Source organism: Cherax quadricarinatus, chromosome 69 (genome assembly GCF_038502225.1).
Source record: "Cherax quadricarinatus isolate ZL_2023a chromosome 69, ASM3850222v1, whole genome shotgun sequence".
Lineage (NCBI taxonomy): Eukaryota > Metazoa > Arthropoda > Malacostraca > Decapoda > Parastacidae > Cherax > Cherax quadricarinatus.
Genome location: NC_091360.1, coordinates 490,226 through 514,553, shown reverse-complemented (window position 1 = coordinate 514,553; position 24,328 = coordinate 490,226). Strand labels below are relative to the sequence as shown.

General features: G+C 38.9%; 1 protein-coding gene across 1 annotated transcript in view; it reads right to left on the bottom strand.

Moving 5' to 3' along the window:
• Positions 1-24,328, bottom strand: part of LOC128701840 (uncharacterized) — a 39,831-nt gene that overhangs the window by 10,863 nt on the left and 4,640 nt on the right. The window contains exons 4-12 of the mRNA XM_053795764.2: positions 24,229-24,262; positions 22,814-22,961; positions 22,314-22,423; positions 21,323-21,553; positions 17,347-17,512; positions 8,458-8,590; positions 8,150-8,297; positions 3,203-3,320; positions 1,338-1,561 (exon numbers count right to left, since the gene is read on the bottom strand). Of these exons, the coding sequence (XP_053651739.2) occupies positions 1,338-1,561; positions 3,203-3,320; positions 8,150-8,297; positions 8,458-8,590; positions 17,347-17,512; positions 21,323-21,553; positions 22,314-22,423; positions 22,814-22,961; positions 24,229-24,262 (1,312 nt within the window). The remainder of the gene's footprint in view (positions 1-1,337; positions 1,562-3,202; positions 3,321-8,149; positions 8,298-8,457; positions 8,591-17,346; positions 17,513-21,322; positions 21,554-22,313; positions 22,424-22,813; positions 22,962-24,228; positions 24,263-24,328) is intronic.

Genomic DNA, 24,328 nt, shown 5'->3' with positions numbered 1-24,328 from the left:
AAGTACGTATTTCCTACAATCAGAGGAAAAAATGTGTTTGGTGAAGAAGAAATGAACAGACTTGTAGATTACTGGGAATGTGACAAAAAAAGATAAGGAATATACATTACATAAGATGCCTTATGACCATACACTAAACCATTGTACTCGCCTGTATGTAGTTGCAGGGGTCGACTCACAGCTCCTGGGCCTGCCCAGTTGCTGGCCACTACTAGGTCCACTCTCTCCTGGCTTCAAGAGCCTTGTCATACCTCTTCTTAAAGATATGTATGGATCCTGCCTTTACCACTTTACTCTCCAGATTGTTCCACTTCCTAACTCTAAAGCTGAAGGAATACTTCCCAACATCCCTATGACTCATCTGAGCTTTCAACTTCCAGTTGAAACATTCTCTGAAACATTCTGTCTCTGTTCACCTTGTCAATTCCTCTCAGTATTCTGAAGGTCGTTATCATATCCCCCTTAGTCCTCCAGTGTCATCAGATTGAATTCCAATAACTTCTCCTCAAAGGAGCTCTGGGACTAGTATTGTTACAAACCCACGCACCTTCTCCAATTTCTTCATGTGTTTGATCAGGTATGGGTTCCATACTGTAATTGTAAAATCTAGAAAATTAATAATCAAAATAACTGGATCCTGGAGACATGGTGTACCCCCCTCCCCATGAGGTGAGAGGTCCTGAGTGGGGTTCCTATTTTTTCAGGAAGCTCTCATTACCAGAAAGTGCCCATGATTTAAATGTTTGCCCACTCTGGTTTAAAGATCCTTTACCTCAGTAAACCCCAACACTGGGCAGCCAATAAGGTAACTCCTTCAGTAGGTAGAGCTGACAACCAACAGTGAAACCCTAGCAGCATTTAGTCTGACCCTTCAGTAGTAGTCAGTGACAAAAAACATACCCCATCCAGTGTTTTTACCCAAGGGCATCTGCTAAGTCACAAAAATAATAATAGCATCCCCATCATAACATAGTTACTGCCTTTGAGATTTATGAAAGTAACATCAAAGTTGGGGAAAATTAACCTCTTTTAAATAAGTTAATACAAGAAGACTGAGATGACAGCATGACAAGAAACAAGACATCAGCACCTTACCTTCCTGTACCCAGTGTTTGCCTATAACACCTACTCTACACTGAACCTATATATATAAATGTTATACAGTTACTTACTCAGTTCCATTTTGATTGACAAACCCTGGCTAAAGTTAAAGATTATTGTTTTTGTAATGATGGACAGAACTAACCTTAGATAACACTTTTATATTTAAATGACAGTTTCATCATAAATTATTAGTGAACACTAATCAGCCATGTTTTAATACTCAACTGACTTACCTAAAGCTCTGTACTTTGCCACTGTCTTGGGTGGGTGACATTGGTGAACGGTCAGATCTGCGACTGGCCGAATTTCTCTCAGTCAAGTGAGTTTCAGATAGTGCTTGTGTAGAAAGCTGGATTTGTTGGGTTAATTGATGAAGCTGTAAGTCCAAGGCAGTAATATCTCCAATACTGCGACTGGCTCCCTTAGTTTCAAATCTGGACTCTACTTCTGCACTAACCTAAAATTTTAAACACAGTATCAGTAATCATTGTATCATGTCTACAAGATTATAATAATTTCAAGTTAAATACACATACAGAGTATCTAAAATATAAGTAGTTTACAAATAATCTAATGAATGAATAGTGGAAGAGAACAAAGGAGAAAATTTACTGCCCGAGTTCAGACATTATCTTACAAAAACACCCTGTGTACATCTTCTAAAGTAAACACATTAATAAAATGACTGAAATACAGCAGAAAACAAATTGGAAGAGGTAGATGGAGTGCCAGAAGAATGGTGTCAATGTATAAGAAAGAAATAAAACAGGAGAGACAGTTAGGGGAAATATAAGTAACTACTGAGAGAAAGATGAGCTAAAGTACATATAATGTGGAAGAGATTGATATGTTGTGTATCTTTATATGTGTATGCTTCTAAACTGTTGTATTCTGAGCACCTCTGCAAAAACAGTGATAATGTGTGAGTGTGGTGAAAGTGTTGAATGATGATGAAAGTATTTTCTTTTTGGGGATTTTCTTTCTTTTTTGGGTCACCCTGAAAAAAAAAAATGTGATAGATTTAAGAATAGAGTGCCAGAGTATGTAGCAGAAGTTTGTGATTATAGGAGGATGTAAAGAAATTAATGGTGGAATAAAGAAGTAGAGGATGGTAATAAAGAAAAATGCTCTGCATATACAATTTTGTTACATAAAATAATCAATACATTTAATAACTATTTTTTGCCAACTCCATTATACTTAACATTCAAATAATGCAACACCAACTATACAGCTACAGTATATAATGTCAAATACATAATCTGAACTACTAGTTTTAGTCTATCTGAAAAGCTCTGCAAAACAAGGGGTTACTCATAACATATGCAATAAATGTAACCTAATTTTGTACTTCAGCAAATAATATTTTTTTTATACTTTATGTAGCCAAAGTCTAGATTAAAAAAATAACTAGAACAAGTGTACTCACATGGAGAAAATAAAGCAGAAGATAAAAGCAGAGTACCTCTCTCAGCTTCAGTTTTGAAGTATCTATTTGGGTTCATCTCTGCCATATCTAAATACACCTACCATCCGACTTACGACCGAGTTTAGTTCCGAGAAACCGGTCGTAAGTCGAAATGGTCGTAAGTCGAATTTTACTACTGAATATCAACAAAACATTTTTGTAATGACTATTTTATTGTTTTATTTGGTATTTCATGTTTTACTTTACTTTTTATGCTGTTAGTACTGTATTTTATACTGTAAGGTTTAGGATAAACACTGTACAACACAAATAGTTGTTTATTTCCCAGAAATTTGGCATATAAAACACAGTCGTAAGTCGAGTGGTCGTAAGTTGAGCAGGGCGTAAGTCGGATGGTAGGTGTACTTTGCCTTACAAAAACAAAGGTCGTTCATTTTCAAAACATTAACCAATTCCCACTGAGGTAAGGTGACTCCTCCCCCCTCCCCCCCCCCAAAAAAAGAGAAAATTCATTCACCATAGCTCATTCAATCACCGTCTTGTCAAAAGTGTGTTGACATCACATTGTCACCCCTCCTTCAGAGTTCAGGAAGAGTGCCTCCCACCATCGTGTCTAGCTAATTAGTTAATGTTGCTCTGAAACATTCCTATATTTATTTTTTTCATTACCTGCATGAGGTCCTGCAGTGAGAGTTCTTTACGCATGTTCTTGCTAGCGGGCGGGAGGCGAGCAACGTCAAGTTTCATTATGTTCTCCAGAGTGAGTCGTAAAAGACCAAGGCTTTTCCTACACAAAAGAAATGCTATTAGAACATATTTACAAAATGAGAATCTCACCATATTGTAAAAGTACCAAATTGTGTAAGAGTACTGAGGAAAATAAGTCCCAAACAATCAACGTATATCGCCTTGTTCCAGTCACGGTATTGTGCCCTTTTTTTGTTAGTAACTTATGAACAATTTTGAGGACCACAAGTGTGGGACCTATTTTATTTAAATGCAGTAGTATAAAAAATCTAGTAAGTTTTTATTTTATACAGTTTGTGTGTTTTTGTTTCCCTTTACTTTATCTGATTTTCTTTTTGTAATTCAAAGAACAGATAATATGAACTGATAAAGAATATGTTGCTGAACAAGTGGATACATGTTTAATTAAAAACAAATTGTACATACATGCATTCTTATTCCATAAAAATAAAAATAAAAATAGGTAGGGAAGTTTTTATTGCATTTATGGATTTAGAAAAGGCATATGGTGTAAAGGTAGAAAGTTGAAAGTGAACATAGAAAAGAGTAAGGTGATGAGGGTATCAAATGATTTAGATAAAGAAAAATTGGATATCAAATTGGGGAGGAGGAGTATGGAAGAAGTGAATGTTTTCAGATACTTGGGAGTTGACGTGTCGGCGGATGGATTTATGAAGGATGAGGTTAATCATAGAATTGATGAGGGAAAAAAGGTGAGTGGTGCGTTGAGGTATATGTGGAGTCAAAAAACGTTATCTATGGAGGCAAAGAAGGGAATGTATGAAAGTATAGTAGTACCAACACTCTTATATGGATGTGAAGCTTGGGTGGTAAATGCAGCAGCGAGGAGACGGTTGGAGGCAGTGGAGATGTCCTGTCTAAGGGCAATGTGTGGTGTAAATATTATGCAGAAAATTCGGAGTGTGGAAATTAGGAGAAGGTGTGGAGTTAATAAAAGCATTAGTCAGAGGGCAGAAGAGGGGTTGTTGAGGTGGTTTGGTCATGTAGAGAGAATGGATCAAAGTAGAATGACATGGAAAGCATATAAATCTATAGGGGAAGGAAGGAGGGGTAGGGGTCGTCCTCGAAAGGGTTGGAAAGAGGGGGTAAAGGAGGTTTTGTGGGCGAGGGGCTTGGACTTCCAGCAAGCGTGCATGAGCGTGTTAGATAGGAGTGAATGGAGACGAATGATACTTGGGACCTGACGATCTGTTGGAGTGTGAGCAGGGTAATATTTAGTGAAGGGATTCAGGGAAACCGGTTATTTTTATATAGTCGGACTTGAGTCCTGGAAATGGGAAGTACAATGCCTGCACTTTAAACGAGGGGTTTGGGATATTGGCAGTTTGGAGGGATATGTTGTGTATCTTTATACGTATATGCTTCTAAACTGTTGTGTTCTGAGCACTTCTGCAAAAACAGTGATTATGTGCGAGTGAGGTGAAAGTGTTGAATGATGATGAAAGTATTTTCTTTTTGGGGATTTTCTTTCTTTTTGGGTCACCCTGCCTCAGTGGGAAATGGCCGACTTGTTGAAAAAAAAAAAAAATTTAAATCCATATAAATTGTATCCCACCAAGGCCAATAAGCCTAACCTCCATAGTGGGAAAATTTTTGAATCAATAATTGCTGAGGCAGTTCGTAGCCACTTTGGAAAGCATAAATTAATCAACGAATCTCAGCATGGTTTTACAAAGGGGCATTCCTGCCTTACGAATTTATTAATTTTTTTTCGCTAAGGTATACGAGGAGGTAGAATATGGACTTTATTAAGGGCTCTGACAGAGTCCCACATCAGAGACTACCGAGGAAAATTAAGGAACATGGAATAGGAGGAGAAATTTTTTCCTGGACAGAGGCATGGTTGACAGATAGGCAGCAGAGTTTGCATAAATGGGGAGAAATCAGAGTGGGGAAGTGCCATGAGCAGTGTTCCACAGGGGTCAGTGTTGAACCCCCTGTTGTTCACAATCTACATAAACGACATTGATGAGGGCATAAAGAGCGCCATAAGCAAGTTTGCCGATGACACTAAAATAGGCCATCGAATTCATTCTGACGAGGACATTAGAGCACTCCAGGAAGATTTGAATAGACTGATGCAATGTTCAGAGAAGTGGCAGATGCAGTTTAATATAGATAAATGCAAAGTTCTAAATGTTGGACAGGAAATTAACCATGCCACATATAAACTAAATAATGTAGATCTTAATATTACGGACTGCGAAAAAGATTTAGGAGTTCTGGTTAGCAGTAATCTGAAACCAAGACAACAGTGCATAAGTGTTCGCAATAAAGCTAACAGAATCCTTGGCTTCATATCAAGAAGCATAAATAATAGGAATCCTCAGGTTGTTCTTCAACTCTATATATCCTTGGTTAGGCCTCATTTAGATTATACTGCACAGTTTTGGTCACCGTATTACAGAATGGATATAAATGCTCTGGAAAACATACAAAGGAGGATGACAAAGTTGATCCCATGTATCAGAAATCTTCCCTATGAAGATAGACTGAGGGCCCTGAATCTGCACTCTCTAGAAAGGCATAGAATTAGGGCATTATGATTGAGGTGTATAAATGGAAGACAGGAGTAAATAAAGGGGATGTAAATAACGTGCTGAAAATATCTAGCCTAGACAGGGCTCGCAGCAATGGTTTTAAGTTGGAAAAATTCACTGGTTTGTTAATAAAGTTATGGATGAGTGGAACAAACTCCCGAGTACAGTTATAGAGGCTAAAACATTGTGTAGTTTTAAAAATAGGTTAGATAAATACATGGGTGGGTGTGAGTTGGATCTGATTAGCTTGTGCTACTAGGTCAGTTGCTGTGTTCCTTTCTTAAGTGAATGTGACCTGACCTGACTAGGTTGGGGCATTGGCTTAAGCCGGTAGAAGACTTGGACCTGCCTCGCATGGGCCAGTAGGCCTGCTGCAGTGTTCCTTCTTTCTTATGTTTTTATGTTCTAAGGCAGGGTGACCTAAAAAGAAAAATGAAAATTTTTCTATTTAAACTTAGTAATGTATACAGAAGGGATTACTAGCCCCTTGCTCTTAGCATTGTAGTCACCTCTGATGGCATGCATGGCTTACAGAGAAAGAATTCTATCCACTTTCCCATGGATAGGAGGAAATCAAAAAGAACAAGAACCATTAAGAAAACAGAAGAAAACCAAGATGGTTTTATACACATGTATTTTTTTTTTTTCAACAAACCAGCCATATCCCACCAAGGCAGGGTGGCCCAAAAGGAAAAACCTAAGTTTCTCTTTTTAAATTCAGCAATTTATACAGGAGAAGGGGTTACTAGCCCCTTGCTCCCGGCATTTTCGTCACCTCTTACAACACGCATAGCTTACGGAGGAAGAATTCTGTTCCACTTCCCCATGGAGATAAGTGGAAATAAACAAGAACAAGAACTAGTAAGAAAATAGAAGAAAACCCAGAGGGATGTGTGTGTATATATATATATATATATATGCTTGTACATGTATGTGTCGTGTGACCTAAGTGCATGTAGAAGTAGCAAGATGTACCTGAAATCTTGCATGTTTATAAGACAGAGAAAAGACACCAGCAATCCTACCATCATGTAAAACAAGTACAGGCTTCTGTTTTACACTCACTTGGCAGGATGGTAGTACCTCCCTGGGTAGTTGCCATCTACCAACTTACTATCAATAAATTAAATTTTTTTTTTTCAACAAACCGGCCATATCCCACCAAGGCAGGGTGGCCCAAAAAGAAAAAACATAAGTTTCTCTTTCTAAATTTGGTAATTTATACAAGAGAAGGGATTACAGGTTGGCCATCACTAATCCGGCATCACTGGGACCTGTAGTATGCCGGATTAGTGAGTTTGCCGGATTACAGAGTAGTTAGGTTAGAATACACTTAATTAACCTATCAATAGAGACACTTTCTACTACATCTTCCTCATTTTTATCACTGCTTTCTCCTCCATTGGCTTTCTGCTGTGGATTTACAACCATCTGCACAATTTCTGAGTCAGTATAATGATTCGAGTCAGTACAATGATGAAATTTGAAATTATGCTAGCCGAAATTAGTGCTAGATTACTGATGGAACCAGATAACTGATTGCCGGATTAGTGATGGTCAACCTGTACTAACCCCTTGCCCCCGGCATTTTAGTCGCCTCTTACTACACGCATGACTTATGGAGGAAGAATTCTGTTCCACTTCCCCATGGAGATAAGAGGAAATAAACAAGAACAAGAACTAGAAAGAAAATAGCAGAAAACCCAGAGGGGTGTGTATATAAATATATATGCTTGTACATGTATGTGTAGTGTGACCTAAGTGTAAGTAGAAGTAGCAAGATGTACCTGAAATCTTGCATGTTTATAAGACAGAGAAAAGACACCAGCAATCCTACCATCATGTAAAACAAGTACAGGCTTCCGTTTTACACTCACTTGGCAAGACGGTAGTACCTCCCTGGGTAGTTGCCATCTACCAACTTACTATCAATAAATTAAAAATGCATGTATAAAATTACCTTAAAACATATTAAAAGCATAAAAATTAAAAATACAGTGGAACCTCAAAAATTGAACTGCTCCCAATACAACCAATTATGTAAGTGTATTTTTGTAAGTGCTTTTATAAGTGTATTTTTGAGGGTCTGAAATGGACTAATCTAATTTACATTATTCCTGATGGGAATAAATTCATTCGGTAAAGGCACTCGAACAGCCTTCTGGACTGAACAAAGTTTGATATTTGAGGTTCCACTGTATCTTAAATCCATGAAAAAACAGGATTTAGGATTTGTGATAAGTGCAAATGAACTGCTAGATGATAAATGAAGGCAAAACTTGTTGGAAACTTGCTATGTAGTTCATACCAGAGTGGATCATCTTCAGTAACGGAGAAGACGAAGTGTGTCATGTAGTATATGTTAGCTACCAAGTGGGAACACTGAGCTTGTACCACAACCGTTGTCAAAAGAGCCACCAGCTCCTTGGTACTCAGCACCAGTTCGGGTTCTCCTTCTGGAAATATATAACATTTTGTAAAAGGTAATTATTTCCATCTAGAACTCATTATTATAATGCATTACTTTGTCTAAAATACTAGGTGACAGAGAATCTATAAATCACACAAAGATGTGAAGAAAATTAAACAAATACACTCCCCTGCCTTATTTAATACCTTGGTCTTTATACTGATGCAGAGTAACCCTGGCTTCTTTAGCCTGAGCCTGGATCAGATCAATCGTTGAGTTAACACACTGAAGGCGGCCCACAGCACTCTCCACACTTGGCAGAGAGGCCAATTCCACCACCTAAAATCAAGTGTCAAGTGATAATGATAACTCTAATTATATATCCATTTAATTGACTCAAGCAAACCAAAGGAAAATGTCAGGGTTTTGGGGAAACTTTATTGAGCAAAAGAAGATTCTTAAGCTGAAATTACAATTACTGTGTGTGTGATACGTCATAAACTATTACCGGCCAGCACCTCACAAATCCATCGTTAAGTGAGGAAAGACTGTAATGTGATTAATAATGGTAACCTAATAGAATAAAAAACAAAATAATTCAATAAGTAAAGTTTAAATTCTTAATTATACAGTCCACTAAATACTCAGTTTTACTCATGTAAATTGTCATAATATGCAGGAACTATATGTGCCTAATCCAGGGTGCCAGAGTTAGTTGGGAAGCTGAAACAGTGGGCATTGAAGGAGGGGCACTGTTTGCGACCCCAGTGTCCCTAAAGTCCCACAAGTCTCCAGGATACATCAATTTCAATAAGTTACAATTTGGTTATGTGTCATGAGTCCTCCCCTAAGTGTGGGTGAAATATTAATTTTGAGACTGTGTTCTTGTGAAAATCCCCTATACTGTACTTCAAGAAAATTGACTCATCAGTCACATGATATAGGGATCTTAGAAAAATAAGCCCACGGCATGCTTTCTTGGGTTGTCCTGGATTATTAACTCTCTAGGGTTCCTAATATGGCTAAATTACCCTTCAGTGACAAAGTGAAACAAAATACCAGCATGATGAGGCATGCTGAACTTAGTGATTTTTTTATTGGTTGTTATTTTGTCACAATGAACACAAGACTCTTGTCAATCACAACATAGGTCAAGCTGCATTCAGAATGTGGCTGCAAAAAATAATTTGAAGATTTGAATCATAAATAGTTTATTATGCACTAGAAGATTTATGTATTAAGTAGTTAAGTATTACTCATGCCCTACCCATCAAATATAAAGCAATTTGTGAATAAGTAAACAGGAAGAAAACTTCAAGACAAACAAAAGCCCTTCTTAACCCTTTGAGGGTCCAGGCCAAAGTTCTGCACCTTGTCCACAGGGTTCAAGAATTTAAAAAAAAAAAAAAATCTTATGAAATGGTAGAGAATTTTTTTCTGAAGGTAATACAACAAAAAGTACAAAATCTGATGGAAAATTGACGAAATTACACTATCGCGAATTTTACTGTGTCAGCAACATTTACACATCGGCAATTTTGCCCACTTTGACTCCTATTTAAGGTCAATCACATCATTCCAGTTGCCCAAATTCTTAGCTATTTCATTAGTATCACTTCTATTTTATCGAATGAGCACAAGAAACTGCCCAATCAACTATTTCAACTACCCAATAAAGTGATCAGAAATGGGTAATTTGGCCAATTTCACACAAAGTTCAAAATATTCCAATTTCAAATTAGGGTCTAGAATAAACAATGCAGGCATTCCTGGAACTAAAATAACATTTCCTCTGTTTATTAGTTATGTTTCTAGGGCTTTACAGATGAATTCCATTTTGATTTTTTATTCACATATAGAATTTTTATTCACACCAAAAACTAGAAGTTATTATAATTTTTTTTTTTTTTTCAACAAGTCGGCCATCTCCCACCGAGGCAGGGTGACCCCAAAAAATAAAGAAAATCCCCAAAAAGAAAAATACTTTCATCATCATTCAACACTTTCACCTCACTCACACATAATCACTGTTTTTGCAGAGGTGCCCAGAACACAACAGTTTAGAAGCATATACGTATAAAGATACACAACATATCCCTCCAAACTGCTAATATCCCAAAACCCCTCCTTTAGAGTGCAGGCATTGTACTTCCCATTTCCAGGACTCAAGTCCGGCTATATAAAAATAACCGGTTTCCTTGAATCCCTTCACTAAATATTACCCTGTTCAAACTCCAACAGATCATCAGGTCCCAAATACCATTCGTCTCCATTGTAATAATTGTATAAATAATATCAGTGCATTCGTGAATGTATATCAGACCCACCAGTTGACGTGTATTGGACGCGTGACATCATCTGTTTACTCTTGAACATTTCCACTACTTTGAGCTCAATTTCAAGCCATTTTCAGTACTAAAAAAAAATCATCTCTATTTCTGTAACATATTTTCCATTCTATCAAATAAGACCAAGAAACTGTGAATACCACAGTAAAAACCACACAAAAATTCACCGCAAAGTTGCTATTTTAATCAAAAAACAATGTCGCAGTTTTTTTTCTCATTATGCACTGTGTGCTGCAGGATTTGCTTTCTATGGTGCACACTTATCACATAGATCCATTCTCTCATATCTAGTCCCAAATTTACCGCTTACAGCTTATCTGAGCGAGCCGAGTTCATGGCGTAGAACTACGACACTGACCCTGGCTTCAAAGCAGTAGAACTACACGACGGACCCTCGAAGGGTTAATGCTAGGTTTACTGACAAAATAAATGCAAACTCCAATAAGGCATTGTAAGAAAACTTTAGAATAGTATATGGTTAAGGAATTCCTGGAACAAGAGAAATGAGAAATGGAATACAGTTCAACATCAAGTATGACAATGTACAAAGCAGTGTGTGTACATAGATGCCACACTAGGGCAGTAACATCTTGCTGTCTCTTGGTCATATACCAGTATTAAGGAAAATTGATTGAGTGATTAATTCATTTTGGATCATACAAATGGGAAACAAATAGTGGAGAAATATCCAACAGGAATATACAGCAATGATATATTAAGAGAAGTCTGATGTCAAGAGGAGCAACAGAGCAGCTGAGATCAAAATCTCAAGCGAATGAGTTATCTAGTCATTGTAATTTTGAGGCTTTTGAGTTTAAGTGAAATTCATAGGTCAGTAATGACATTTATGTATGTTAATAAGATCAAGAAAAATAAGCAACTACCAGATGTTAACAAGAAAACAGTAATAGGAACAGATAAGGTAGCATGTGGGTTTTAAAAGTATATATAACATCTAAGCTATTTACTGGAATTTGAAAAGAATTTTATTACAAGATATAAACAAACTATTTTAATTTTTCTAGAAAAAATAGTAGAGGTAAAAAGAGCAGCAATGCTATACAAAATTACAGGGCAAACACTGTATATTTTGTCTATATTCCCTACACACTTAAATATAATGTTTGTTAATAAAACAGTCAACGTAGTTTTTTGTATGAAGTGAAAACAAGTACAGTGGAATCTCTACTTGCGAGCGCATCTACCTGCGAGTTTTTCCAAATATGAGCAGTTGATGGGTTGATTTTTTGCTCCCATACGCGAGCAAAATTTCCATACGCGAGCAAAATTTCCATAAGCAAGCAGACAGAAGATCCTTCATGTGTTAGCCCAAATCACCGACCAGTATGTTTTAAATAAGTGACCCACTGATCAGATCAGATCGACTGGTCCGAACCCTCGACTGGTCTGAACCCTTGATGGTCCGAACCCTTGACTGGTTACAAACGGTTTCGTTGGACAATAAAGCAGACTGTAAACGGATGGGGTTGTAGGCGCCCTTATCAAACACAAACGATAAATATAAATCAGGAATGTACACGGTAAGCTGTCCAACATACAAGTACAGTTAGAAATAGAAATACAAATAGCTAGAGCTTCATTTAAGGAGGTTATTAATAGAGTACTCAAGAGGTTGCTAGTAGAATTACAGTAAATCAACCATTCAAATCATTATGAAGCTCTGTGTAGTCTGCAGTCAATCAAACAAACGGGCTTCCACATGGATAAATTGTCATTTTTGTGGAAATTGGTGTCACGCCCCTTGTGCAGATATCCAAGAACTAGCTACAAGCAGTATTAAAACAGGGAAGTGTTTTTGGGTATGCCCAAATGAGATAAATCTGTGGACTAAAATCACAAGGGTATTAAAAGAGGATAACATCAAAGCTGCTTTCATAGACAACCAGGAAGCTTTCTACAACAGATGGGAACATAAAAAGTCTGGGCTGAATGGTACTGCCCTTGATACTGGCCATGTAGTCAGAAACTGTAAGGCTGGAGGTGATGTCCTGGTAGTCAGTAAATGTGGGGCTGATAGTGCTGTCCTGGGAGACAGTAATGGTGAAGCTGGAGGTGCTGTCCTGGGAGACAGTAATGGTGAAGCTGGAGGTGCTGTCCTGGGAGACAGTAATGGTGAAGCTGGAGGTGCTGTCCTGGGAGACAGTAATGGTGAAGCTGGAGATTTTGTCCAGGTAGTCGGGAATTATACGCAGGAAGGAATACACATAAATGACCTCATAGGGGACAGGAGCCGTAGTGGGGAAACAAGTGTAGTCAAAGATAAGATAAAACCAATATTGCAAACTAGAAATACCACAGGAAATAGCAAACAAGAGGACTCCACTAGCAATAGTGAGGATATATTACCAAAAACAACTGGTGGGAGCTCCATTGTTGGTGCTAGGGAGGATAGGAATAAGACAGGGAAACATGCACCAACAGGGAATACAGTCACAGAAACCCAAGGCAAACGGAAACCAAGCCTGTGCACATACTATGCACTTGGTATCTGCAGACATGGGAAATCTGGAAAAACAGACGGGACGTGCAACTATGACCACCCTAGAAAATGCCATGCCCATATGACAACAGAAAAATGCAAACTCCCTTCCTGTAAGCTTTTTCACCCTGAAATGTGTACCTCTTCAGTACAGGAAAGACTGTGCTATAACTTAAATTGCCAGGCACACAATCTAAAGGGGACATAAATATACAAAACATCTAGGCCATGGGAAAACCTGGGTAGCCACAGCCACTCAAGAGGGAGAGGTTTTTTAGTGCCAGGAAGGAAAAAAAACTGGCAGGAAATGGCAGAATTCGTACACCAAATCCAGTCATTCCTGGAGTGGAACCACAGTCGATGGCCCCCACTCCAAACCAACAGATACAGATACTAATGCCGGAAAAAAAATCCCCCCCCCCCAGTACCAACAATACCACCAGTCCGATGACATTCTTCTTTGCAAATATACAGGGTCTAAAGCCAGCAACAAACAACAAAATACCTTTCATCCGTGGACTGCTTGCAGAGGCAAAGGCAATGTTCGCGGCTTTCACTGAGACCCACATAAAGGATCACTTGGACAATGAAATATGGATCCCAGCTTACAACCTATACAGATGTGACAGAGTGAACAGGCAAAAGGGGGAGGTTGGCCTGTACATTGCAGAGTCACTTGCTTGCACAGAACTTCTTAATGCCTCAAATGATGTAGTGGAAGTTTTAGCAGTAAAGGTCGAGAACCAAAACCTAGTCATTGTGGTAGTCTACAAGCCTCCGGATGCAACATCCCAGCAATTCCAGGAACAGCTGTTAAAAATTGACCACTGTCTGGAAAATCTGCCAGCTCCTGCACCCAACATCTTGCTCCTGGGGGATGTTAACTTAAGGCACCTAAAATGGAGGAATATAGCAAATAATATTGTTGCAGTAATAACACCAGGAGGCAGCTCTGATGAAAACTCACACTCACACGAGCTTTTAAATCTCTGCACAAAATTCAATATAAACCAGCAAATAATAGAGCCTACTAGACTGGAGAATACACTAGACCTCATCTTCACTAACAATGATGATCTGATAATTAATGTCACCATATCAAAAACAATATACTCAGATCACAACATAATTGAGGTTCAGACATGTATCCGTGGAGTTCCAGACCGACATAATGAGACTAGTCACGAGGGAGCATTCACCAAATTCAACTTCAATAACAAAAACAAAGTGGGACCAAGTAAATCAAGTCCTAACCGATATAAGCTGGGAAGATATACTAAGCAACACAGACCCCAACTTATGCCTAGAACAGATTAACTTGGAGGCACTCGATGTATGCACAAGGCTTATTCCTCTAAGAAAAAGGAGGAGTAGATGTAAAATAGAAAGAGACAGGCGCTCCCTTTACAGGCGATGGAAAAGAATAACAGAGCGGCTAAAAGAGGTCAATATATCTGAAATGCGTAGGGAGACATTGGTCAGAGAAATAGCAAGCATCGAACTTAAGCTAAAGGAATCTTATAGGAGTCAGGAATCTCGGGAAGAACTAAAAGCCATAAATGAAATCGAAAGAAACCCAAAGTATTTCTTCTCCTATGCCAAATCAAAGTCAAGAACAACGTCCAGTATTGGGCCCCTACTTAAACAAGATGGGTCCTACACAGATGACAGCAAGGAAATGAGTGAGCTACTCAACTCCCAATATGACTCAGTTTTTAGCAAGCCGCTAACCAGACTGAGAGTCGAAGATCAAAATGAATTTTTTATGAGAGAGCCACAAAATTTGGTTAACACAAGCCTATCCGATGTTATCCTGACACCAAATGACTTCGAACAGGCGATAAATGACATGCCCATGCACTCTGCCCCAGGGCCAGACTCATGGAACTCCGTGTTCATCAAGAACTGCAAGAAGCCCCTATCACGAGCCTTTTCCATCCTATGGAGAGGGAGCATAGACACGGGGGTCGTCCCACAGTTACTAAAAACAACAGACATAGCCCCACTCCACAAAGGGGGTAGTAAAGCAACAGCAAAGAACTACAGACCGATAGCATTAACATCCCATATCATAAAAATCTTTGAAAGGGTCCTAAGAAGCAAGATCACCACCCATCTAGAAACCCATCAGTTACACAACCCAGGGCAACATGGGTTTAGAACAGGTCGCTCCTGTCTGTCTCAACTATTGGATCACTACGACAAGGTCCTAAATGCACTAGAAGACAAAAAGAATGCAGATGTAATATATACAGACTTTGCAAAAGCCTTCGACAAATGTGACCATGGCGTAATAGCGCACAAAATGCGTGCTAAAGGAATAACAGGAAAAGTCGGTCGATGGATCTATAATTTCCTCACTAACAGAACACAGAGAGTAGTCATCAACAGAGTAAAGTCCGAGGCAGCTACGGTGAAAAGCTCTGTTCCACAAGGCACAGTACTCGCTCCCATCTTGTTCCTCATCCTCATATCCGACATAGACAAGGATGTCAGCCACAGCACCGTGTCTTCCTTTGCAGATGACACCCGAATCTGCATGACAGTGTCTTCCATTGCATGCAGACACTGCAAGGCTCCAGGCGGACATCAACCAAATCTTTCAGTGGGCTGCAGAAAACAATATGAAGTTCAACGATGAGAAATTTCAATTACTCAGATATGGTAAACACGAGGAAATTAAATCGTCATCAGAGTACAAAACAAATTCTGGCCACAAAATAGAGCGAAACACCAACGTCAAAGACCTGGGAGTGATCATGTCGGAGGATCTCACCTTCAAGGACCATAACATTGTATCAATCGCATCTGCTAGAAAAATGACAGGATGGATAATGAGAACCTTCAAAACTAGGGAGGCCAAGCCCATGATGACACTCTTCAGGTCACTTGTTCTATCTAGGCTGGAATATTGCTGCACACTAACAGCACCTTTCAAGGCAGGTGAAATTGCTGACCTAGAAAATGTAGAGAACCTTCACGGCGCGCATAACGGAGATAAAACACCTCAATTACTGGGAGCGCTTGAGGTTCCTAAAACTGTATTCCCTGGAACGCAGGCGGGAGAGATACATGATTATATACACCTGGAAAATCCTAGAGGGACTAGTACCAAACTTGCACACGAAAATCACTCACTATGAAAGCAAAAGACTTGGCAGTTGATGCAACATCCCCCAATGAAAAGCAGGGGTGTCACTAGCACGTTAAGAGACCATACAGTAAGTGTCAGGGGCCCGAGACTGTTCAACTGCCTCCCAGCATACATAAGGGGGATTACCAACAGACCCCTGGCAGTCTTCAAGCTGGCACTGGACAAGCACCTAAAGTCGGTTCCTGACCACCCGGACTGTGGCTCGTACGTTGGTTTGCGCGCAGCCAGCAGCAACAGCCTGGTTGATCAGACTGGGCCGTGGGGGCGTTGACCCCCGGAACTCTCTCCAGGTAAACTCCAGACCTCAAGGCAGGTGCCTCGACGCTGGTGAGGGGCTCTTGGTATTGATCTAGGGAATTGTACCTCATTTGTTTGTTGGACTATCATATTGAAACTTGGGCAATGTTTGATGGAAAGACGCTTCTTAACGTACACCAAATTTGAAAGAAGTCTAAGCATAAATAATGGAGTTCACTTCTCAGCAATTAGCCACCCCTTAATGGTATTTTTGTATGGTTTTTATGGTTGTATTCTCGTTTTTTTTTGTCTCATTTGATAGAATGGAAGATATATTACAGAAATAGATATGATTTTGATTGCTTTCACAACAAAAAGTCCCTTGAAATTGAGCTCAATTTAGGAGGAATGTTTGATTGTTTTGACTATGTCCATTCCAATATGCAGTCGTGAATGGGTTGACATTATACAATTATTGAAATAAGGCATAACAGTAAATCTTAGATGAAGTGAGATAGATAAATAAGCCATAGAGTTGATATTAGCAAATTTATTGAAGTACAGAATTCACTGGAACAGATTAATTACATTTCAATTAATTTAAATGAGGAAAATTGACTCTGCAAACAAGCAAATCCAGCTGCGAGCAAGGTCATGGAAGGGATTAAACTCATAAGCAGAGGTTCCACTGTACTTCACTACAGTACCTAATATATAAAACAACCCATTAGAATTTGAAAGAAAGAAGTTCAAGTATTTGACTAACAGACAATTTAGTGAAACATTAATGATGTATATAAAGAAAAAGTGTATACCCAAAAAAGCTTAGCCTATAATTTAGAGGTAGATGACTTACAGCTGCAGGAAGAGGAGTGTAATAATTAGGTGGAACACCAAGCTGAAGAGCAGAGAGATTAGCATGACGCAGGTGTGATAATCTTGTCTTCACCAGCTGATCAACCACTTGGCATCGTTCGCACACTAGCCACCACAACACCTCATGAAGTCGGCCTAACACATAGCTGAAGTAAAGAGTTCTTGTTTAAACATTCAGCTAGAGAGTAGTGAATCAAAACTTGAAGTTGGCTTACATTTCACTTCGTTTTTGGATTGCAGCTGTTGAAGGACCTACAATTATTTATAAATTTTGTAATAAATACTATGAGCATTAAGCAAAATGTAAGCAATATCTGAGTACTGTAGCTTTCCTCTTCTTTCAACAAACCAGCCGTATCCCACCGAGGGAGGGTTTACCTGGAGTTTACCTGGAGAGGGTTTCGGGGGTCAACGCTCCCGCAGCCCGCTCTGAAACCAGGCCTCATGGTGGATCAGGGTCTGATCAACCAGGCTGTTACTACTGGCCGCACACAAGCTCACGTATGAACCACAGCCCGGTTGGTCAGGTACTGACTTTAGGTGCCTGTCCAGTGCCTTCTTGAAGACAGCCAGGGGTCTATTGGTAATCCCCCTTATGTATGCTGGGAAGCAACTGAACAGTCTTGGGCCCCGGACACTTTTTGTGTTCTCTCTCAGTGTACTCTTGGCACCTCTGCTCTTCATCAAGGGAATGTTGCATCTCCTGCCAAGTCTTTTGCTTTCGTATGGAGTGATTTTCGTGTGCAGGTTTGGTACCAATCCCTTCAGGACCTTCCAAGTGTATATTGTCATGTATCTCTCGCCTGCGTTCAAGGGAATACAGATCAAGGACCTTCAACCGTTCCCAGTAGTTGAGGTGCTTTATCACACTTATGTGTGCTGTGAAAGTTCTTTGTACACTTTCCAGGTCTGCAATGTCACCAGCCTTGAAGGGGGCAGCTAGTGTACAACAGTATTCCAGCCTAGAGAGCACAAGCGATTTGAAGAGAATCATCATGGGCTTAGCGTCCCTAGTTTTGAAGGTTCTCATTATCCATCCTATCATTTTCCTAGGAGATGAGGTAGATACAATGTTGTAGTCTGTGAAGGCGAGATCCTCTGACATTATCACTCCCAGGTCCTTCACATTACTTTTCCACTCTATTGTATGGTTAGAATTTGTGGTATACCCTGACACATTTTTAATTTCTTCAAGTTTTCCACATCTGAGAAGTTGAAATTTCTCCTCGTTGAATTTCATATTGTTTTGAGTGACCCATTCGAAGATTTGGTCAATGTCCCAAAAAGAAAAATGAAAGTTTCTCTTTTTAAATTTAGTAATTTATACAGGAGAAGGGGTTACTAGCCCCTTACTTCCGGCATAGTACTGTAGCTATTTCTATATTTAACTGGAGTGAGTGGAGATACCTAGGTAGTAGGTTGGTAGACAGCAACCGCCCAGGGAGGCACTACCGTCCTGCCAAGCGAGTGTAAAACGAAAGCCTGTAATTGTTTTACATGATGGTAGGATTGCTGGTGTCCTTTTTTCCGTCTCATGAACATGCAAGATTTCAGGTACGTCTTGCTACTTCTACTTACACTTAGGTCACACTACACATATATGTACAAGTGTATATATACATACCCCTCTGGGTTTTCTTCTATTTTCTTTCTAGTTCTTGTTCTTGTTTATTTCCTCTTATCTCCATGGGGAAGTGGAACAGAATTCTTCCTCCGTAAGCCATGCGTGTTATAAGAGGCGACTAAAATGTCGGGAGCAAGGGGCTAGTAACCCTTTCTCCTGTATATATTACTAAATTTGAAAGGAGAAACTTTCGTTTTTCCTTTTGGGCCACCCCGCCTCGGTGGGATACGGCCGGTGTGTTGAAAGAAAGAAAGAGTGGAGATACGTGGTTTCTATGACTTCATGTGCTGTTGGAGTGTGAGAAAGGTAACATTTATGAAGGGATTCAAGGAAACTTGACAAGAGTCTTGGAGGTGGGAAGTACAGTGCCTGCACTCTGAAGGAGAGGTGGAGATATGTTGCAGTTTTTTTGAACTAGGGTATCAGCATACCTCTAGCAAGATAGTGATGGAGTGAGTGATGCTGAAAGTGTTCCTTCTTTTTCAGGCCATCCTGCCTCAGTGGGAAACTGGTGATGTTATAAAAAAAAAATTCTGATACAGTACAATAACGAATACTACAGACCATTTTTATGGAAGTGATTGGACATTTTTAAAACTGCAAATTATTCATTATTTTTAAAATGTTATTCTTAATTTTGTTTACAAGAGTTTCCCTTCCTTAAGGGTATGGCTAAAAATGTAATTTTCCTTATAAAAATATTAGCACTAAACCACCTTCACAATTTTATCCCAATAAAAACTTTTTCTGTAACTTTGGTCTTTCTCTTCAAACTTTAAGCATTTTTGCAGCAAAACTTAATTAGTTGCTGATTTCACTCTTAAACATATGAAGAAGTTATAATTTCCCAGCAGACTATATCATATGGAAAAAATAGCAATTGTATCAGCAAGTGAATATACATAGATTTACAAGAGCCATGGAAAGCATCAGCAAAGGCATTAAGCATCAGAAAAATATTAATGGTACAGAGACAGGAAATCAGGAGTCAATGAGAGGAATAAATAGAGGTAAGAAAGTGTGATGCACACCAATTAATTCTACCTTTGCTTCTTCTTTCTAATTCATTTAAGAAAAAATGACTGCAGAATGTACCCCACTTTATCAACCTGGCATTTATTCGTAGCACTACCAGTCATCAACACTACAGTAGATGCGTTGCTTATTTTGTTAATGATATCCAGAAAAATTACCTGAAGCTGAGTGCTCGAATACACAAATAACCCACACAGAGGAGAAAGAAACTTTGTGATGACATTTTTGTCCAATTTGAACCATTAACTTCTCCTGAAATCGTAGTGACAATTGCAAACAAACCATACCACGGGTTAGGCTCGAAGCTGCAGTCAGAGTCGTAAAACCCCAGACTGACGCGTTATCCACTGGGCCAGTTGGCTTCAATAAGATTCATCAAGTTAGGTATATAAATATGGTGTATAAATATACCTAGCAGGATGAATCATATTGTAGCCAGCTGGCCCAGTGGATAACGCATTGGTCTGGAGTTTTATGACTGACCGTGGATTCAACCCCACCCATGGTATGGTTTGTTTACCACTAACTAGTCACACTAGTGACTAGTTAATGGTAACTGTGTAATATTCTTCAATAAAATTTCATTTACTAATTTTAATTAAGAAGATTTAGCCCCTATTTTATATTCACTACTGTTTCTTTTCCTAAGTTAAAATTCCCCAAGTTGGAGACCTACTGCATCCACTCCAACCACAGCTACTATACTTCCCATTCATACCTTAACTATTACATAATAAAAAAACAAAAAGAAACAAAAGAGATGAAGGGTACATTCCAGGAAGGGCTGGAAGGAGAGTGTGAAGATTTGGAGCTGTGGAAGCTTGATCATCCAGGATGCATGTGTGAGCTTGAGTGGATACAAGTGGGTTTTGTGACTTGACATGCTGTTTAAGTGCAAGTAAATTAACTTCCATGAATGGATGGGAAACTGGGTGGATGAACTCAAGTTTTGGAGGCAGGAAGTAGAGTGCTTGTACTTTGAATGAAGGGTAATGTTGCAGCTAGGAGGGACATTTGTATTGTGATCTTGATTCACTTCTGTAAAGGCAACTAGAGAAAGATTGATGGTGAATTTGTTGCCTTCGTTGGGTCACCCTACCATGGTGGGAAAGAGCCTATGTGATAAATAAAAGTTATCAACACAATCCCATGTCCAACTAATAAAAAGTTCAATAACCAACACTATCACAATGATTCATGAAATCTTAGTAACAAAACTGGAAGCAAATCACAGAACTAACACCATTATCAATTCCAACATAGTCACTTACATCTGTGACCTCATCCTGATACTTACTAATCCAGTGCTCTAAACAATACATCCTGGAAGCTAGTATTCATTTGAAGAGTTGGTGAATGCTTCTTGAGTAGTGTCTCCCAGCAGTGGATGAGCACATCTTGTAGGACATTCTGCATCTGATCCACATCATTACCTGGATGAATGTGCTTAGAGGCTTCCAACACCTTTTTATCAATCTCTTGAAGGAGTGGCTGGTGACAGCGGAACTTGCGCAAGAAAACTTCTGCTCTGAAATTAAGATTAACAAACTAATAGTCTGTGAACAGACTAACTTACAAAAGTTCTTACAAACACCAAAAGTTAACTAGGTTTATATTAAATGACAGCTATGTGTAACAAATTTATAAAAAATATAGTACAGTGGACCCCCGCATAACGATCACCTCCGAATGCGACCAATTATGTAAGTGTATTTATGTAAGTGCGTTTGCACGTGTATGTTTGGGGGTCTGAAATGGACTAATCTACTTCACAATATTCCTTATGGGAACAAATTCGGTCATTACTGGCACCTGAACATACTTCTGGAATGAAAAAATATCGTTAACCGGGGGTCCACTGTATATTACTGCAGCTAAGGTAAATAATTAGTGAGTACAGTAGTGAGCATTATGATAAACAGCAAACATAACAGAGAAACATCAAACTGTAAGATCTTTAACTTGGGTTGAAAGACAGATGTCAATAGACATTGTAGTAAAAAGACACTTATAATAGAACAAGCATTTATCTTGATAATGTTTCACACATACAGTTGCTAGTGAGGGGGTTCTTCATACAAGGAAATGAACCAAGCCATCTCTTCTGTGGATCTCACCTGACAGCCACTTATTCTCCAAGCACTGTATGATTCTTGAGGGATTAGCAATTAACATGATTATAATAATAATTTACTTACAGGTGAGCTTGAAAAGGTTCACCTGTGAGCAAATGTTACTGTAATAAAGGCATGGTCTGCTGTATCTTTGTACCAGCATGATTAACTTACTGAGCAAACGAGGTGATTGTTGTTGAGAGCAGCTGAGTTGACACTTCAGTATCTTGATCCTGTGTAGTACTGAGCAATCTGTCTAACAGCAAAATATGAATAACTTTATCCTGAAAAGAAAGACAACATTATAGCACTTCTGAATCAATTTCAAGGTACATATTTTAACATTTCCACAAAAGAAAACTCCAAAAAAAAAACTAAACTATCATAACTGGGACAAGGTAATGATATTTCTAAAAAAAATTGAAAAGTATATCAGTTTCCTGAAATAAGGCAAGTACTGTATGCTGATTTCTCTGGTATTAGTTATAGAAAAAAAACTAAATACAGATGCTCGTAGGGCAAATGATGTACTGCTGTGAACAAAAAACAAGAAAATAAAAGAGGAAAGATATAACCAAAAAAAAAAAACTGGTTTAGGTGCCAACTCTTAAATGCCAGTAAATAACCTATAGGTGATTTTAAATCTAATGGGAACAACCTTATATTAAACTTGCCTTTACAGTGATCAGGTACTCATTAAGAACAGTTGCCTTTGAAACCACAACCTCTGTTCCCTCTTCTTCATTGGAGATGATGACTCGCGGTTCCTCACCAGTAATTTCATATATCAAGCCCTCTCCACACAGAGCGCTTACATATTGACTGTACACCAAGGAAAGATAAAATTTGTGAACATGATTATTATATTATACTCCCAAAATGCACCAAACCCATATTATAAAGCATTGCAGAGATGAGTGAAAACTATGAATGAAAGAATGAAGAGTCCAGGTCATGCGGAAGTCAGAGATGCCAGAGGGCCATGTAGAACACCGGTACCACTTTCAGGCAACAAGCATCTGAAGAATTGGACACGTGCAACATCTGCGTATTTTTATTTGCAAACATTTTGCTATCCAGTGGCCTTATCTGGTCGATATTATATATCATTCATGTACAATAAACAATTACCCAAAAGTGATTCTATACTCTGAGGAGAGTTCATGGCTGTGATGGGGTCATTAAAAGGAGTCACAATCATATGGGATCCAGGAGAATGAGCCTCTATCACATAAGAAGGAAAAAGAAAAAGGGCAACTTTGAGAGTAAACAAAAGGAAAGCAAGTACTGACTCTGAACTACACTCATCTCCAGTGTGAGAGTCAGAAATGTTGTTCTCATCCTCTACCCTACCTGGTGCACAACACCAGCATGGCACCTCAAGAATTAACAGATCTAGGGTTAGCAAAATCCTCTCATTAGTCTAAAGCAAAAATCATGTGACTGTCTTTCAGTCACTAACTGTAGTGGGTGAACCAGAAAGAATACCAGGAGTTATGCACCTCTGCTTGCCATTCATGGAACCACAGGCAAACTCTGGCAATACTTCTATCAATGGCCCAGTCTGATGTCCTCCCAATGTATCACCAGAGGATCACCTGACCTGTATTAAAATGATCCACTGTTCATTGGGTGGAGTAACACAAGCACCACAGCACTACAATGGAAGCTACATTAGCAAACAGTTGATAGTGGTTTCTTTTCCTTGCCCAGAAGCTGAATTTTACAAAAGGAGCAAATTTTCCCATATATGAGGTCAAACAGAGAAGGGTTGAGATATTTACACTCAATCTGAAGCAGGGGAAAAAATATCTAGTTACTTAATCAAGAGCCCCTCTGACATGATAAGAAACCTCCTTAAAGGGGAGGAGTGAGCATGAACTTTCTAATACAAAGCCTTAAGATGGCATATCTCATACAGCCTGAACTCTCAGTTTTATTTAAAATGACCTTACACTTAAAAACCACTTATTTCATGCACTGAAAATCATTTATCATATTAGTCTCTAGTGGCATTAGAATGGGAGCATAAAGAACTTGTGATATCAGGTTTTTACATATGCTGTAACACACTTGATGACCTACTCACCCAGTTGAGCTATACTGCTTCAGAGCATGTGCTTCTGAAAAAATGAGATATTGCCATGAGCAATGCAACAAACATATCTTACATAACTTAACTCTTAACT